At 54.3% G+C, this 18247-nt stretch overlaps 1 protein-coding gene across 5 annotated transcripts; it reads left to right on the top strand.

The window, feature by feature from the left end:
* The first annotated feature begins 1023 nt into the window (after positions 1 to 1023).
* Positions 1024 to 16489, top strand: RHOU (ras homolog family member U). Of its 5 annotated transcripts, XM_081298637.1 has the most exons (6): positions 1024 to 1749; positions 2243 to 2281; positions 2947 to 3005; positions 9450 to 9558; positions 11734 to 11838; positions 15586 to 16489. In XM_081298637.1, the coding sequence occupies exons 1-6, from the start codon at positions 1479 to 1481 to the stop codon at positions 15651 to 15653; spliced, it is 651 nt and encodes a 216-aa protein (XP_081154763.1). In that variant the 5' UTR covers positions 1024 to 1478; the 3' UTR covers positions 15654 to 16489. The 5 variants fall into 5 exon arrangements, 4 of the variants coding, with proteins under 4 accessions (XP_081154763.1, XP_081154762.1, XP_081154760.1 ...); XM_081298636.1 differs by lacking the exon at positions 15586 to 16489 and having other exon boundaries at positions 11734 to 12339; XR_014022567.1 differs by lacking the exons at positions 11734 to 11838; positions 15586 to 16489 and adding an exon at positions 6876 to 7441 and having other exon boundaries at positions 1083 to 1749; positions 9450 to 9627.
* Positions 16490 to 18247: the final 1758 nt, after the last annotated feature.

Genomic DNA, 18247 nt, shown 5'->3' with positions numbered 1-18247 from the left:
AAATTGTGCAAAACAAAAGAGCTTTATTGAAGGTTGACAGTCAAGAAGACAGGCATGGTCAATCTGGGCCTCCTACTGGGCCTTAGAGAAGGCATTTAAGCTGCTTAGGGTTGGGGCAATGGAGGACAGATTGGTTGCAACCTTGGACTTTGCAGCCTCTCCTTATTTTGGCCTTTCCTGCAACTGTAGGTGGCACCCCTGTCTTGTTTCAGAGGTTGAGGAGGCCCTGTTCTTCACTTCTGCTCAGGGGAGACTTTGGTTCCACTTGGCTCTACAGGTCACTGCATTTGCATCCTGGAAACACTGTTCTAGTGTTTCACAGCTGCTTTCACCAGGCCATGGAGGATGCTTCTGGCAGCGGGCAGCCCAGGATTTGGGCTCCGGCCTCTTGACACATCTGCCCTGCACTGTTACTTCTGAGCATTCTGAACTCTGGAGTCTGGTTTCCACTGTTCACACCTCCAAACAAGGTGCTGGGAGGCTCTCTTCTGGTCTGGATCCTGGTCTGTTGCTCCCTAGCTTGTTTTGGAAACAGACTGCTGAACATCACTGCACCCCAGGTTTTCCTGTCTGTAAGGTGGGTACAGGTAATTCTAGGGTTAGAGGAATCTGTTCAGACAGAGTGAGCACAGCAGAGTCTGGCGCATAGTAAAGGCTCAGTGTTTATTGGCTCCTGTCTTCACCATGTTCACAGCAGGTGGTTCTTCTCACCCCACAGGCAAGTCAGGAGCCTCAGAACCATGACCAGGCCCAAAGTGCAGTCCTGCTGTGAGAGCACAGAGAGAGGAAAGGCAAAGCTTTTTTCCTTCTAGATAATACTAATTTCAGCAAATTACATTTAAGTAAATGAAGAAATTGGGACTACAGAGAAACTTGCTGGAGCACTGCAAGAGGAGCAGGAGGTAAGGAGGGGCCGGAAGGAGGGGGAGGAGAAAGAAGCTGGGGAGCAGGGGCAAGGGGGAGCAGAAAGAGAGGGAAAGGGGACAGGGGTAGCAGGGGAAAGGGGGAAGAGGGAGAGAGAATGTGGGAAGCATGAAAAGAGTGAAGGAGGGATGCAGGGGAGGTAGAAGGGAAGACGGGGGCAGGGGGCAGAGTGGGGGTATAGGGGGAACAGGGAAGGAGGACGCAGAGGGAAGTCGTGGGATCAGGGGCCAAGAGCTTGGCCAGGCCAGCCGGGGAACAGAAGGAGCTCGGGTCTCCAGCGGGCTCCGCAGCGCGCAGCGCGCTGGGCGAACGGCCAGCTCGCGGGAGGCGGCGCGGTGCAGGGGCGCGGCGCGCAGGCGGGGGCGCTGTGGCCTCGGCGCGGGGACGGCGCCGCCAGACCCGCCTCTTTCCCCGCCCGCCGCCCGCCCGCGTCGCCGGGAAGCCGGGCGGAGCAGGCTCGGCCACCTCGCGGCCGCGGGCAGAGCCGCCCCGCGCAACGGCGACCTCACGCCTTTGTCCGCCCCGGCAGCTGGTCCTCGCCCCGCGGCCGCGCGATGGCCCCGCAGCAGGGGCGGCCCGCGCTGCCCGGCCGCTGCGAGTCTCTGCCCGCGCCTCCGGTGCCGCCTCGCCGGGAACGCGCCGGGCGCGGGGCGCGCGGGCCCGGGGCGCCGGGGGGCCGGGGGCGTGCGGGCGGCGCTGAGGGGCGCAGCGTCAAGTGCGTGCTGGTCGGAGACGGCGCGGTGGGCAAGACCAGCCTGGTGGTGAGCTACACCACCAATGGCTACCCCACCGAGTACATCCCCACCGCCTTCGACAACTTCTCGGGTGAGCGGCGGGGCGGGGCGCGGCCCGGCGGCCGCAGGGCCCAGGCGCGGGGCGCGGGCGGGTCAGTGCTGCGGGCGGGAGGGCTGCGGTTGAGCCCACGGCAGGTGGGCCACCTGCGGCCGCGTCGCCCCTCACCCGGCAGCCGGGCTCGCCCGCGCGTCCCCGCTCCGAGACACCCGAGAACTCGCCACGGTGAGCTGGCCCCGCGTGCCGGTGAGGCTCTGGTCGCCCCACCATCCTTCTCCAGGGCGGCACGGCCCTGGCCAGCGCTCCGCCCTCGCTGGCTCTGTTTCGGATTGCTGTTCTTTAAGCTCCTGCGAGTTCGCACCTAAGGGGTGCTGTGTCATGGGAAGATAAAGGGCTCCTTTATCTTGATTATTCACTCTTTCAGGAATTTAAGAAAAAGTTTAATTCACAGACACTTGAGTGAAACACAACCTGACTTGCTCCTTTTAAAAAATTGCTTTTCTGATCTCTGTACTCCTGCTGGCAGGGCCTGATTTCCTGCACCTTAGAGGTACCTACCTACAAGGTATAGTGTGAGGGGTTCCCAGGCACTGTATTGCTTCGCCTCTCCCAGCTGACTAGTGTGAATACGTGTAAACAACTGGGTTGAGCCAAAGGATAAAGTGGTTTAATTCTTATAGGACCCTCCTCACAGGCCTCCCCACCCACATGCTGACCTGGGGGAAAGCTGGCCAGGTGTTTTTCCTCTTCTGTTTAGTCCTCCTTGGGGATGGAGGGAGATGAGAGGTGCCCTCTTCTAGGCACGGGACCATGTGCAGCCTGTGTTTGCACAAGTCTCTAAGGCCACAGTTTTAGGATCAGCCCTAAAGTCAGGCAGCTGTTCCCAGGGAAACAGAGTTATCGGAGGTTTCCCACTGATGTAAAACAGCAGAACTGTTTCCCACTTACCCCTCTGTGTTGCTTTTAGGTCTTTGTAACAAGTGTGACAGGAAAATAAATCTTCAAGGGCTGTGAGAAAAGTACAGGCCCTTCAGAGGAGCCACCAGGGGCTCTGGGTCTGCTGCCTGGCTCCTGGCACTGGGGTTTGTGTAGGAGAATGCTCCATGGGCCTCCTTGTTTTACTTAGTTCACAGGAGGACTGGGAGGACCCAGAACTGGAGCAGAGGGATTTGGAAGCAGAGGGTTTGGGGCTAAGAGACTTCCTGATAATCATCTCGTCTTGTTTTCAAGCTGTGGTGTCAGTGGACGGGCGGCCTGTGAGACTCCAGCTCTGTGACACAGCAGGACAGGTCAGTATCATGTTACGACTCAGTGCTGGAGAGGAAGCAGCCTTGTAAAGGCTTCCAGATGACCTTTGACTGTATTTCCAAACAATTCCCTTGGTAACTGGGTTGTGCGGAGCCTGGTGGAGCAGGCCCTGCCCTGCTATGGCCCCTTTGGAGGGTGGTGGGAGGAAGCAGAGGAGGCCACCTCTGGAACTAGCAAAACAGGGTTTGGCCGCCTTCATTCTGGCCAGGAGGGGACCCTGGGCAGAAATAGCCCTTATCTTACAGGAATTTCTGTTATCCCTTGCTTTCTAGTTTTATTGAAACATGCTGTGATGCTTTGGTGATATTAAAGACCAAAGAGCCAGATATTTAAGAAATTTGCTCAAGAGAAAGTGAAACATGCATCAGTAAGGGATCTGCTTCTGTAGCTACGGTTGATTCTTCAGGATCAGCCCCAGCCTTGGAGCACAGAGGCAGTAGCCAGGGCAGTCCTGAGCTGGAGAGAGGCATGAGCAGTGCCTTGCTCTTTCCAGACCAGGGCATGGACTCTTGTCCAGAGGCTGGGTGTTAGGAGGCAGCCAGGCAGTGATGAAAGAACAGCATGGGTCCCCATGGTATTCCCTGGAGAGGTTTCCACCTGGTCACCCCACCTCATCCCCAGTTGGTCAAGCCCCCAAGTTCGCATGTGCCCTGTGAGCACCTGTGCTGAGCTTGCTGGGTGGCTGTTGTTGGACTTGTCTCTCTAGTAGGTGAGGAGTCAGGCCCAATGCTGGGGCTGCTCCACGGGCAGGTAGAAGTGTGCTCTGCTGAGATGCCATCCCAGGATATCACACTTATGAGCGAGCTGGCTCTGCAGGGTCAACAGTACCACATCCAAGCCAGGGCTTCCAAGCTGCTCACCCACTCTAGGACAGCAGTTCAGGGTAAGGGCAGATTTTATTGTACAGACATTGAGGTCACATGAATCTGGGCAGCCTTGGTCCTCTCAGAACAGCAGCAGGTTGAAGCCCAGCCTGAGACATCTCATACCCTTCGTAGGGAGGGAGACCCCAACATAGCCCCACTTCTTTGCTGTGGGACCAGAAAGTCAGTGCAGTCCCTTCTGCACTTGCTCTTTCTGAATGCCACGGAAGGCACTTCTTTGTAAGCTGAGGGGCCAGGTTTTTCCCATCGTTAAGGTTGGCAGAAGAGTGGCCCAGGATCCATAGGCCCCTGTGGAGCAGCAGCCTGGGAACAGGACAGAATGCTGAAAGACACAAGGCGTCCCCAAGAACAGACCCCAGGCTCCTTCCCCACAGCATCCCTGCCCACCACCAGGCTCCCTGGGAAGGCTGCTTTCCCCAGGAGACAGTGCTGAGCTGGGTACTCATGCCTGGCCATGCACATACACAGTGACTTGCAGAGCCCACATGGCTCCGAGCAGATGGTGGGCGGAGTGCTGGACCCCAGGTGTGCAGCTTAGCCATGGGCCTGTCCTCCACAGCTCTGAAGTTCCTGGGAAGAGGAGCTGGTGTCTGGGAGCTCGCCAAGGAAAGGAGCACCACAGGGGAAGGCCTCTGCTACGCAGGTGGTGGGCTTGGTGGAAAGCTCCAGGCAGGCTCGCAAAACAGTAGTGTTTTTAACCCAGAAAACATTTTTAAAAGGGACTGAATTGTGGAAAAGGAGTTGGAATTTTCCTTCACAGTTTTTCTTTAAAAGTCAGGAGGGCACAAGAACCATTTTAGAAACTCATTCACAAAGGATGCTTATAATTCAGAAAGAGGTCTCAGTGCCAAGTTGGTGGCTTTGTTTGTAGATGGTCCTCCTATGTCCCATGTCATTTGCTGGGAGTTGCTGTTCTCCAAAGACCCACAGAAAGCCAGCTGCAGAGCTCCATAAGAGAAGTGCATGTTGCTGGCCAAAGTCAGGTCTGCTTCAAGGTGCCAGTCAGGGGGTGTCATGACAGTGGTAGGACTGGTCAGAGTGGTCATCCTTTTCTACCCTCCTTGTCCTGTCTGACCAGCTACTGTCTGAGGGCTTGCTGTGATACTTGCCAGGCTCTCTGTGGTCCAACCAAGGAACTCTCCTTCCTCTGGGAAGGAGTGTGAGCAACTGACCCCTGTGGCCTATGAGCCACTGACCCCCATGGCCTGTGAGCAAGGGCACTGCTACTCCAGGAGGCAATCAGTGAGGAAGGCACTTGTGGTGCCTGTGGATCTCCACACATGCCAGATGCAGCTCTGAATGCCTGACTCACAGTCTCAGGCATAGCTAGGGTGAAGGTGGACAGAAGGGAGCATGCAAGAAGGGAGAACATCACTGAAGGAGAGGGGTCTGCTCCCACAGTCCAGAATTCTTCAGCCTTTGACCCCTGAGGCACTTGGAAAAAGCTTCATACTAACAAAACAAAGTAGCACATCAGCCTGACCAGTGGGTCTTGGCCCATATCTGCCATCCCACCACAAATCCTGTGGGGCATCTACACTATAGACCTACACTGCAGGCTCCTGAGGGCAGGTGGAGCTGCTCTTGCAGAGGTCTTCATAGCTGAACATCCTGGTTGGGTTTCTGCATTGATTCTTGCAGCCCAGGGTTGGCACTAAGAGGTGTGAGTCCTGACTCAGGGTCTATCTGTAGTGCCTATGAGCAGAGGCTGTGCTCATTCCTGCTGTGTGGCTGGTTGGCTGTTGTCCCAGGTGGAGACTCGGGGCCTCAGAGGGAGGAAGTGCAGGCAGGAGGCATCGAAGGAGTCTTCCATGCAGAGGAAGGCCTGGCAAGGAGTGGCACACTGTATGGGGCTGGTGAGGGAATGCGAGTGGTTCTGAGACCTGGGTGTGCCTGGTGTTTTCTTGATGTCATGCCGGAGGCGATGTTCACAGATGTGCGTTTTACTCATGAACAAGAGGTGCAGGATTCTCCTAGGGGAGGAGGGAGCTCTCAGTGGTGGTTGGCTGTGGTGCTGCCAGGTTCTGGGGTGTCCGACTGGAGGAAGTACTGACTGGCATACCCGTTATGCTATCCACAGCCCAGCCCCCGCAGCCAGGCCTGGTTGTGGGAGGTGTCTGGTGTGTGTCCACTAGTGGTGATTGCAAAGGAGCATCCACGCATAGTGGGCACCCACTGCTGGTCCACTCCCACATTTGGTCCAGCTGTCCTCATTGTGCAGGGCGTGCCCATTCTCTGGCTCATCTGTCCCATCCCTGTGCCTGGAGGCCCCTGGTGCTGGCAGAGGTCAATGCAGGAGCAAAGAAGTTTAAGAGAAGAGGAGGAAGGGAGGGAAGGTCTACAGTCAGAATGTGAGCATGATGACCAGTGTCTGTGAGGGACACCGAGGGACAGAGTGCCCCGATTGCTGGTGTATGGGGCCTCACAGAGTCCCCAGCACTGCTATGGCTTGATCTGGGTCCGAAACAATGCTTTGTGCTGTGGGTGACAGGCAGGTGGGTAACAGCATGGTTCACCCTGTCATGGGGAGGGAAGGGCTGGGGTCTTGAGGAAGGGGCTGTGCCAACAGATGTCTTGCAGGATCAGGTGGAGTCTGGGGTCAGTGCAGGCATGCTCTGACTTTCAGAAGAGTGGTTAGTCCCCAGAGGTGATAGTAAGTCTGGGTCACTCTGGGCTGAAGGCCAGTTAAAAGCAGTCTCCAGACCCACTGCTCAAGCGCCTTCCCACGTGCTCAGCAGGGTGATCACAGCACTGGGCGCCTCTGGTCATAGGCTCTAGGGCCTTGTTGGCCTGGGGTGGAAGCTGCTGTGCCTGTGTCTGGGACAGGCAGTGAAGCAATTTTGGATGCTGGCTCTTCCTGGGGGGACCATGAGCTTCCTGGTACAGCCAGGCCTTCCAGGAAGCAGGTTAAGAGGGCCTTCTGCTGGCAAGAGCTAACTAGGGTGACCGGTGTGTGCTTGGTCGCAGGATGAGTTTGACAAGCTGAGGCCCCTGTGCTACACCAATGCTGACATCTTCCTGCTCTGCTTCAGCGTGGTGAGCCCCACCTCTTTCCAGAATGTCAACGAGAAGTGGGTGCCTGAGATCCGGTGCCACTGCCCCAAAGCGCCCATCATCCTGGTGGGGACACAGTCAGACCTCAGAGAAGATGTCAAAGTGCTCATTGAGCTGGACAAAGGCAGGGAGAAGCCTGTGCCCGAGGAGGCGGCCAAACTGTGTGCAGAGGAAATCAAAGCTGCTTCCTACGTGGAGTGCTCGGCCTTGACTCAGAAAAACCTCAAGGAGGTCTTCGATGCCGCCATCATGGCTGGGATCCAGCATGCAGACTCCCAGCAGCAGCCCAGGAAGTGTAAGAGCAGGACTCCGGACAAAGTGAGGGACTTGTCCAGGTCCTGGTGGAGGAAGTCCTGCTGCCTGGCCTGAAGCAGCCACGCGACCAAGCTCATGCTTGACGACTCACTTCAGAGCCCCCAGGTGGCCCATCCTCTGCCCTGGCTTTAGTTTCCTGTCTGTTTACTTCTGATGTGAGATAAGTAAGTTAAAGAAGTTGTAATTTAAGAATGTTCTGTAACTGGAAGTTTAGAGCTCTCAGCCTCTGGATTAATTTATGTCTGATATGAAAAAGGCTCAAATCTGCTGTCAGGACCAAGAGTTTGCTATTTCACGGTGACAGCAGGACCAACAGGGACGATGGCTGCACCCCTCTCGGGGATGGGGGGGGTCTGTCAGGGCATGTGCTTCACAGCATGTCAGCCCTGGTGGGAACAGTGCTTCCTAAGACCAAGTGAACACCGCTTTCAATAAGAGGAAAGATCTGGGAAATGATGGGCACCTCTGCCACAAAATCTCAAGCCATCTCTGGCCGCCGTTGAGTGATTCTCAGCTGCTTAAGATTTTAAAGACCAAGCATAGTATAGACGGAAGGACAGTGTGCGTGGGCTTTCAGATGCACAGGCCAGTCCTGCCAATGCCTAGCACACACCACCGAATGCCCTGAGCAGCCATGGGGGACAGTGACCATCTCCCCCAGGGATCAATGGCCGGAGATCACAGTGGTGCTCCGGGCCCTCAGGGCAGACCTCACACCACACCACCCGGTGTGGCGACCAAGCAGAGGCGTCTTGGCTTCCACACTGTCACCACCCTCTGCAGGAAAGCGAACCCCTGAAAGGCCAGTGTGGATTCTGTGGGACCCAGTGATACTTCTTTCCTGGGTCCTTCTCTGTGCACACACATGTGCAGGCAGCTATATTTGTTGAGGGTTCAGACTTTTAAATGTTAGTGGAAAGCAGGTCAGGTGACTCTTGGGCCCCTTGACTCTGCTTCTGTGAACAAATACTGTATCATACCCTTGGTGTGATTTTAAGTGTATCCTAAGGTAACAAGCTTGAGACCACTTTAAATCAAAACTAAGGAGAAGGTCTCTTGAGAGCTGCTAGAACAACCAGCCAGGTGTCCAGTGGCTTCAAGCCCGAGGGGCCAGGTCTGTACAGGACCACTTGGTCACTTCCTGGCTGGGGATGACAGGCGCCACACATGCATATGTCCTTCAGGGGATCTTAAAGCCCACCTTCCTGAAGGCAAGCATCCTCTAATACTGCAGCAGCATGATCTGAGAGGCCACAGGCAGCCAGGCCCAAATCCTGGCACAAGGCGACCCCAGACCACTTCAGTAAGCATCTGGGAATATCTCCTGAGAACCCAATGTGACAGTCCTGGTGCTCTGTGTTCTTTTTTATGTTTTAAAAAAAAAATCTAGTTTGTATTTTTCTATAGAAAACAGTGAAGGGTCATTCCATACTTTAGGTTAGGGGCTTCCTTATTCCTGCTAGCGAGATGAAAGAATTTCTTTGTTTAACAAAAGTTAATCTTTAAACCACTAAATGCATAGACTTTTCTATTGATTTTTCAACACGTTGACGTTGGCGTCATCATAGTTTCCTGAAGCATTTTGTTTCAACCTGAGCAAATGAAGTTGTTTCACTGAGATGCTGGGGCTGACACCTGTTGCAGCCGCTGTGCTGCCCAGCATTCTGCAGCCCTGGTGCCGGGTGGGCAGGGCTTAGCCCTGAACTGGTGGGTGATGAACAGGAAGTGAGTGCAGTGGACAGTGAGCGTCAGGCCTGGACCCCTTGCACCCAGATGAAAGTGGGGAGCAGAGGATGCCCATGGCACCAGTGTGGTCAGGGCTCTGTGCCTGGACCTTCAGTGCAGCAGGGTTGAACAGGCTGCTGCACAGGTCAGAGTGTGGGTACGGCTGTGCTCGAGGTTGTCCTATGTGTCTGTGAAATGGGGTTTAGGCTGAGCATTTCTTAAAGCATGTGCTGGAGTTAGTACAGAGTCCACTTCAGAGCCCCAGGCTGAGGAGCAGCTTGGTTTGCAGAGAGGGTTCTGGAGGTGTGCTGGAGAGCCCCTCTTCAGGCTGACCCCACAGTCCAGGATGGCATCCTGGCCTAACCCTGTCCCCAGCCCCAGACCTGTCATCTCTTCCCATCATGAGCACATAAGGAGGCCTTTTATAACATATTTTGTGCTTGGCAGCCTTTAGAAGGACCACCCAGGAACCCCAAGCCAAAGTGGGTGCCGGTCTTCTCCAGATGGGCCCTGCCTTGTGCCTGGCCACGCTGTGCCCTCCTTCTCCAGGGATCAGGTATGCTGGCAGACTTGTACTTGAACATGCTGTAAATGAGGCGGTGTGAAATAAATTTTGACCTGAGGATGTCTTGTCTGCCTTTTCTACTGAAGGGAATAGACTCAGCCACACCTGGGTGCAAATGGGTGGGGAGTATCCTGACTTTTGGGGAGCATGGCCCCTCTGCCATCACACCTGTGCAGTGTGGGGCCTGGGGGTTCTGGAGGCTCCATCCTGTGCCTGGCACACTGGGCCATATGTCACAGTGGGAATCCAGGCTACAGCACATAGTGTGGGGTGGACTAAGGGCCATGCCCCTCACATGGGCACAGCTCTGTCCCCTTCACCAGGCAAGTAGGTGCAAGTAGGTGTCTGAGCTCTGAGCTAAGTGGAGGGGGCTGGAAGCCAGAAGACTAATGCCCTTGGGGATGGTGCAGACATACATTTATCAAAGCTCTGGTCTGTGCTGGTGAGTGAGGATACAGAACTTTCACATACAAGATCACCTGGAACCCCAGAGTCTCCCTGCCTGCCTTTCCTCCTGTCCTTCTCCTTCCCACTGTGCCTGGGCTCCTCAAATTCTGAAATGAGAGCTCAGGCCAGTTGGGAAGCTGGGAGAGCTGTGCACAGGCCATGGTGGCCCAGTGACCTAAACCCAGACATGGCCGCCAAGAGTGCACTCCAGCCACCCGCATGAGTGGACTTCTTGGTGGCTTTGTTTCAGAATCTCAGGGCTGGGTACAAGCTTTGGGAAGGATATGTGGGGTCCTGAGGTCAGTCGCAGGGTGGCTGGTCCCTGCTCAGCCACACACTCCTTTGACCCCTGATCTGAACCTCCAGACCTGATCCCCAGCTAACTAGACCTGGGTGGATCTCCCTTTCTGCCTGGGTCCTCTCCCTACCTTGTGTGCATTACAAACATGTGACAACAAATCCCACCATTGTGAACAACTATAATATAGGGAAAAAGTAAAACCAAAAACAGCACGTTCCATGCCCCTCTGTGGAGCACCCCTGCTCTGTGCAAGGGCTGTCAGGAGGCCTGTGCATTCCAGGGCTGGAGTTCCTCCCTTTCCCTGGCTGTCTGGGTTCTCTGGGATCCAGGCTTGTCTCCTACTCATGCAGTCTCAGTCAGCTCTTCAACATAGGCAGGCCCTCAGCCACGCTAGCCAAGCCTCAGCAGCCCCTACAGTTGGCGGGGTTCCCTGGACTTGACCCCCATGGGCGGGAGAACTTTAAGGGACACAGGGCTGGGAAGTGTACCTGGGAAGTCCCCATCTAACACAAGATCACACAAATTACCTTGAACTGAAGAATTCATATTTCAGAACCATAAAACATGTAGTTTAACATGGAATATTGGACATAGCACATTCTTGGGTCATTTCTGTTGACATTTTACATGACCTTCTAGATACAGTCATGGAATGGCTTTAAGCAAACGTTTGCTCCCAAGGACCCACAGGCAACTGTGTGTTCAGGTTATGGAAGTGTCCAGATGGGGATCAAGATCCAGATATGGAAACATGATTCAGATCTAGATATGGAAAAGCCGCTCAGGGAAGAGCACTGGGAGAGCGGCCTAGGAACAGGATGCAGGTGGAGCAGTGGCCTTCAAGTAAAGCCAGAGCAACACTGCCCTTGCAGACACCCTAGGAGACAGCTGCTGGCTTGGTGTATGTCCCCTGCCTCCCCCAGGAGCAGTGCTCAGGGACTACAGACACATAGCAGCTGTGCAGCTTTAGGTCCAGCATGAGTGGAGCTCACACACTCCAGGGCAGATGGGATTTGAGCCTGTAGCCTGGGGTCCATCCTGAATGGGAGCCCACATCCTCCACGGAAGATGGGACTTGAGCCTGTGGCCTGGGGTCCTGCCTGAGTGGAGCTCACACCCTCCAGAGCAGATGGGATTTGAGCCTCTCACCCTAGGCATAAGGTCTGGGTTCTCCCGGAACCATGGAGAAGAATCATGGGCTCTGCTCTTTTTTTTTTTTTTCCTGATATCAGTAGCCTCTCTGAGCCCATCAGTGTGCAGAGGAGCAGGAACTTGTACTTACGAATTCTCCTTTAATATTTATGGATAGTGACAGGAAAATACTGTTTTAGGAATAGAGTCACATTCAGGAAAGAGTGACATATCATGGTTTAGTTTCGAAAGCCACAGTGCTGTGAGCAGGTCGCCTTCTGGTGCAGGACTCCTGACCCAAGATCTGTCCTTTGATGGAGGAAGACCACTGGCCAGTACGGTACAGATGTTCCAGCACAGAGGGGACATGGTGATGAAGAGGTACAGCACAGGTCTGTCTTACTGCTTCCTTGCTGTTTCTGTCACCCTTCTTGCCCTTTTGGCATGGCCCATTTTTTTCCCTTGATTGCCTGGCCCTTTGCTTCCTGCTGGCTGGGTCCCTGGGGAGGTGGCGGGAGTGGGTGTCCTGATGGGTCCTTCCACAGGGTATTTTGCCTCTCCAGCTCTGCACAGCTGCTGCTTTGAGCTCACAGCCACACTTCCCCATGCCTGCACTGATAAGAGCCTCTTTCTGCGGAACCCTGAGGCTTCCCATGCTCCTGGCCTCATCATCCCATGCTGGCTTTCTAGATAGCAGTGGCTTAGTTCTCTTCAGTGACCCCTTGAGCTGCTAGGATGCTGAATGATACTGCACCATCATCCCTCCCAGGCTTTCTGCTTACAGGTTGCCCATAAAATTCAATGAAGAAGATAAATACGAGTTGAAGATACAAGCAATGGATACATTTGAGAAAGCAGAACCACAGTGGCCTATGTGCTGATCTCCCTCAGGGGAAAAAGAGGCTGGAGCTGGCACAGCGAGTTCCCAAGGCACTGACTAGGGCCCATCACAAAAGAGCTTCTGTGTGAATGATTGACGTAAGCTCTGGGGCCTGTACAACCGAGCAGAGAGTGTCCCAGGCTGTGCCACAGGGCGCCTGAGTCCTGTGGAACATTGTGCTCTATGGTATGAACACGTTTGTAAGGGGCTTGCAGAGAAGAGCTATGGGAGTTAACTGAGGTTCTCAAGGAAGCGCTCAGGACCAGCACTGGGATATGAGGACCGTGCTTCAGCTGCTATGGGGAGAACCTGTGGTCCTGTGCTGGGGAACTTTGTAACAATGTTACAGTGGTTTACAGGAAAACCTTAGATGAGATAACAGAGTTTGACCTGCCAAGGCAATTTGCGGCCCTTGCAATCAGGAGAGGCTCCTAGACCATGCAGCCTTTTGGGACAGAAGGCTGAGTTAAGGTGCAGAGATGGCCCATTGGGCATCAGCCTGGGGTCTTGCCCTGTCTGAGATTGGCCAGGTTGAGCAGCACCATCTGTTCCCAATGAACTCCCAAGTCGGTGCTGGTTATCACACCTGACCTGTGGGCTTGAGGACTGCTGTTCACAGGATCGCTGGGCTTGGTCTGTGAGTCATGCAACCTATTTTGGTTAGAAGATTTTGAAAGTCTAATACTGTTGTTGTGAATGGCACAATTTTTAAAGTGTCCCCTACACTGGGAAGTCCCTGACTGCTTCCCTCATTGCAGGGCTGGTTCTTCTCCTCCCCCATCTGCTAAGAGCTGGATTTTAAGGAGTCTTAAAGGAAAGTGGCATCTCACCAGAAATGTGCAGCAGTTAGTGGTCGTGTGTGTGTGTGTATGTGTGTGAGATTAAACAATGAAAAGCTCACAGGTGTCAGCATGCACTGTGCTGGCACGCTGCCAGTGCCAGTGCCACAGTGGTTACTATTTTACCTTGACTGCATCTTTGCCAGCACAGATCTAGGTCCAGAGACAGGGTGTCGCTCCTCCACACTGGGCTGCCCCATCCAGGCACTCCGCCCCAGGCTTCTCCCCACATTTGCCACTGGGATGTCACAGCCTGGGATTTCTGTAGAGGGCAGGGGAGGTGGTGAAGACCAATAGGACTCCACTGGAGGGCTGCAGCCCAGTGAGATTCAGAAGAGCTTCTGTGGCCCCTGGGCCCAGACTGCAGAGAACATTTGGTTGTAGGTGGTCACATGCAGCTCTGTCCCACTGTTGGGCAGAAGGGAAATCACTACCAGCCTCAGAATGAAATGCAAAGGAGAGGGCTCTTCACCTGACAGCTGCGTTTGTGAGCCTCACTCTGACCCAATGACCCATTACCAATGCTGTCACCCGTTACCAACACTGCAGAGCCCTATGTCGGCATAGCAGGCCAGCTGTTGAGGCTTAATTGTGCAACAACTAAGTGGATATTTTTAATTTGCACTTTTAATTTCCTCAAGAAGCACCCAAGCCTTTGTAAGGTTCTGATTAATGTGCTCAGCATTTTAGAAGCATGAGGCTTGTTTTTATTTTGGCTCATGTCAAAACATAACATTATTTCATCATTGCAGTTACAATTTTAGATGCATAAAGTATTACAATGGGGAAAACTGAGATTTCTAAATAGAAGACTCTGAAGTCGTTTCCCCTGCATGTGGTGACCCCGTCTTTTTAGGCCTGCGTGCCTCATCCCTGGTTTAAGTCTGATGAAAAGTTTATCCTTGGGGCTGAGGTTGTGGCTCAGTGGTAGAGCACTTTCCTAGTATGTTTGAGGCCCCGGGTTCGATCTTCAGCACCATGTAAAAATAAACAAATAAAATAAAGGTCAAAAAAAAAAAAAAAGTTCATCCTTCAGCAAAAAACCCTTCAAGAGTGAAAGGTATCGATTTAGTCAGTCTTGGTTGATCATTCACTTCATCACAAGACAGAGGTGCCTTGGATGACCATGTCCCCAGGAAATCTGCCCTTCTTCCTGTGACAGGATGCTGCTGCAGTGGTGAGGGCTCTGCAGTAGTGAGGACACAACCCTGACGTGCCCAGGGACTGACAGCTCCTTGTGACGGGCCCTTGCTCTCAGGTGGTCACATCTTTGTCCTCTGGTCGCCTAGATGCCGCTGGAGGACAAGGACTCTGTTGCTCTTTTATCTCTGCCAGAACAATAGGACTCAAGTTATCTTTATATGGAAAGGAAAGAAAGAAAGTAGGAGGAAGGAAGAAAGCAGTCACGACTGAGTTGTATCCCTTAGAACTCATGCTGAAGGGCTGGCCCTAGGGCCTCAGAATGTGACTATACCTGGATAAGGTCATTAAAGAAGTTGTCAAGTTTAGCTTAGGTCCTTAGGATGGGCCAAAGCCAATCTGACTGGCAAGGGCACAGACACACCTGGGGTTGACCTGAGCAGGAGCAGCCCTGCTGTGCCTTGGCCCTGGACTCTGCCTCTGGGCCTGTCTATAAGTGGCAGCTGGCGCATGTGCTGTGGCAGCCCAGGTGAAGCCACAAGGATGAGAGGAGGCTCTCGAGGGTGAGCTGTTTCCACATAGGGAAAGGAAGGGGAAGTGATTATTCTCACAGAAGAGCTGAGCCCTGCAGGGTAGCCTGGCTTCACCAGAGGGAGGAGGAGGGGAGGAACCGAGATGCATGGGGAAGGGCCCACTGGTGTGCCAGTGACCAGCAGCCAGCCAGGGGCAAGCCCACTCAGGCCCACTGGAGCTGGGCTGGAGAGGCTGGAGAGGCTGGAGGCAGACCAGGAAGTGATCAGGTGGTGTGCAGAGCAGACAACCTGGAGAGGGACAAGGGAGGGAGCAGGGGCTCCATTAGAGTCTCAGTGTCCAGGTGGAAGGCAGTCTGAACTAGAGGTGTGGGGACAAAGTGGTGGGGACAGGCATCATGGGCAGAATCTCCAAGCAGCAGCCATCCACAGAAGCCCTGTAGTGCCCAGCACCCGGCCCAGGCAGTCTGGAGACAGGATTTGGGATTCGGGATTGGAAATACAATAGGGGCAATGTATGGCCTGCAGGGAAAATAGCACCCCTGGCCCATGGTCAGCACTATCTGGGTTCAAGGTTGAAGGCCTGTCCTGGCCTGCTGGAGGCTGGGGGTGGGGGGGACATGTAGCCCTTTGTGGTCCATCCCTTTGCCTGCTGCCTGAGGAGGCAGCAGGCCCAGTGTGAAGGTCAACACCAGGGGTCCAGGCCAAATGTGCAGAAGCTCCCTCTTGTTCACATCACATTCCTCACAGGTTGGCGGATGCTACTCCATGCTGCCACATCCCCCCTCAGCGTCCAGGTCAAGAGCTGCCCTCTGTAATCATCATGGCCTGGGGAAGAGGGCGCACGGCAAAGCCTGCCCAGCATGGAAACCCCACGTCAAGGGTCCAGGGAGGAGGCACCCTGCATAGAGGCTTCCAGCCAAGGCAAGTGGAGGAGGAGCCTGACACAGTCTCGGGCAGCTGCCCCCCACCTACTCCTGGCAGAATCTGGAGCCTCCTGGGTGGAAGCCTGCAGATGCCCTGCTGCCAGGACCCAGGCCAGCGTCAGCAATGAGCGCCATGAAGTGAGTGCTCCCACAGGACCTGGGAGGGCTCTTACCTATGACCCAAAGCCCCCATCTGCTGGTGAAAAAAAAAAAAAAAACGGACAAGTCCACACTGAAGCATGTGCTACAGAACGCTGGCTTGGGACTCATACTGGGGAAGTCACCAGAACAAGTCAGAAATTGTCCCGGTGCAGGGGGTTCAGAGAAGTGCCACAGCAGGCTTGGCATCCTGGGCTGTGGGGCTGCCTGTGTAGTCAGTCACCGGCTCCTGAGGCAGGTGCAGACCCACCCCACTGAGGGCCCACCCGCTGCCATGTGGAGGAAGCTCTTTATGCTGAGCCCAGTGTCTGGAGAAGGCACACGTGCTCCTCACGGAGACCTGCAGGGGTAGTCATTAGAAAAACTCAGGTGCTGCGAGGACGAGACTCAGAAGCAGTCTCAAGGCAAACTGACTTCCACAGAAGGGCATGCTACCAAACCTGGCAAGCAAGCACACTTGGGCCAGAGGTGCCAGTCCACTGTTCCTGTCCCTAATGCAGCACTGGCTCTTGCTCTGATGGGAGGAGCTCTGAGTCCTGATCTACATGAATGGCTGATTTTAAAATTGAGGTGGGCACAAGGAAGGGCTGTGGTTAAAATGGCTGGGAGTGGGTCTTACATCCCAGTTAGGGCTGAATTCTGTGTTCTAAAAATGGACCACTGGCCGCCTGAGTCTCACAGTGGTCACAGCCAGCCACCCAGCTCTGCCAGCATGTGATCTTTGACCCTATAACTGGACTTGATAACATGGTAGCTGGAGGTGTTCTTGGGCTCGTGGAGAGAAGACCCCAGAGCACAGCCTGCTCCCAGGAGATTGCTCCCACACTGGATGTGTCAGTCTCTTCGGGCTGAGTAAGGGGGTCTTGGAGGGACCATCGCACCTGCCAAGATGTGCAGCAAACATCTCTTGATCATACAGGGTCACCTCACTTCTCACCAAGGACACCATGGCAGGGTGTCACCATCCACTATCCACACTTCCAAAACTGGCCTCGAGCAGGAAGAACTCAGCTCACCTGCTGATGCCCGAGGACAAGCTAAGGGACAGTTTTATTCTATTAGCACTTCCTTCAAAAGGTGCAGAACTGGCTCCTGTTTGGGGAAATGCCACACGGCTCTGACAAAACTTCCACAGTTAATCACGGAGAAGGGGGACAAGTCACCAAAAGGACAAGCACGATTCTGAGTGTCAGCAGCTAAGCTCTGAACACCCTCAGCTCATGGCTCTTGGTAGTAGTAGCCCTCCTCACCGCTATCCTGGCCATCAGAGTCTGCAACCACCAGCAGCTGGACCATGGCTCCACATCCCCATTTCACCCCCCTTGACAGCTTCCCTCAGCCCTATCAGCTCCAGCTGCCTCTAGTGCTACAGCCTCAGGTTCCAGCTGTTAGTGCAGCCAGCTCAGCCCACTGTATCCCAAGATGGAAACCACTATAGAAAAAGCACAGCTGGGGCTGGGGATGTGGCTCAAGCGGTAGCGCGCTCGCCTGGCATGCGTGAGGCCCGGGTTCGATCCTCAGCACCACATACCAACAAAGATGTTGTGTCCGCCGAGAACTAAAAATAAATAAATAAATAAATATTAAAAATTCTCTCTCACTCTCTCTTAAAAAAAAAAAAAAGCACAGCTGCTTTTTTTTGTTCGCAGCTCTGAAAACTCTGCACCACCAGCTCTCAGCTCTGTGTTAGCCACCCTCCTCATGCCAACCTGCAGCCAGCCCCAGCAGCTCTCTGTTGGTGTCAAGGCAGCCCTCCCCTATCTGGCCATGGGCCACCCTCAGGGCTACCAGTTCCATCTGCTGCTTCTTTCAGGGCTATAGCCTCAGTGTGCCCAACTACACAACGAGCATCGTTAGACCATCCCAAGGAGAACTTGTAAAGACCTAAGCTGCAGCATGGACAGAAAGGGTGGAAGGTGAGGCTGCTCCTATAGATGGAAAAGGCAGGCTCAGCACGTGCAGGGTTCCAGCCAACCACAGACTTCCTGATGAGTCATGAGGGGGGGCTCCTGCAGACCACATTGGGGACCACCTAGGGGATTCAGAGGGGCAGGGTCATCCAGAAAGGCTGAGGGTGGAGTCAGGATGGACCAGGACAGAAGCTGCCACAGTGGAGCTGAAGTCTCAGGGGGTGGGGGTGTGGGGCAAGGCTGGGGAGTCAGGGGAAGCCTGATCTGGAGGAGGGTTCGAGGAATTCTGAGATAGAAGGGGAACTTACTCGGGATGAGCAAGGTCATACACAACTGACAAGAATTTCAGCATGCTCCTGTCAAAGACATAGACAGAGGCTTATTTAGGAAAGGAGATACACACTAGAGGAGAGCAGG

The sequence above is a fragment of the Spermophilus citellus genome (genome assembly GCF_964194105.1).
Source record: "Spermophilus citellus genome assembly, chromosome: 6".
In the NCBI taxonomy this organism is placed as follows: Eukaryota; Metazoa; Chordata; class Mammalia; order Rodentia; family Sciuridae; genus Spermophilus; species Spermophilus citellus.
This window is presented reverse-complemented; position numbering and strand designations above follow the sequence as displayed.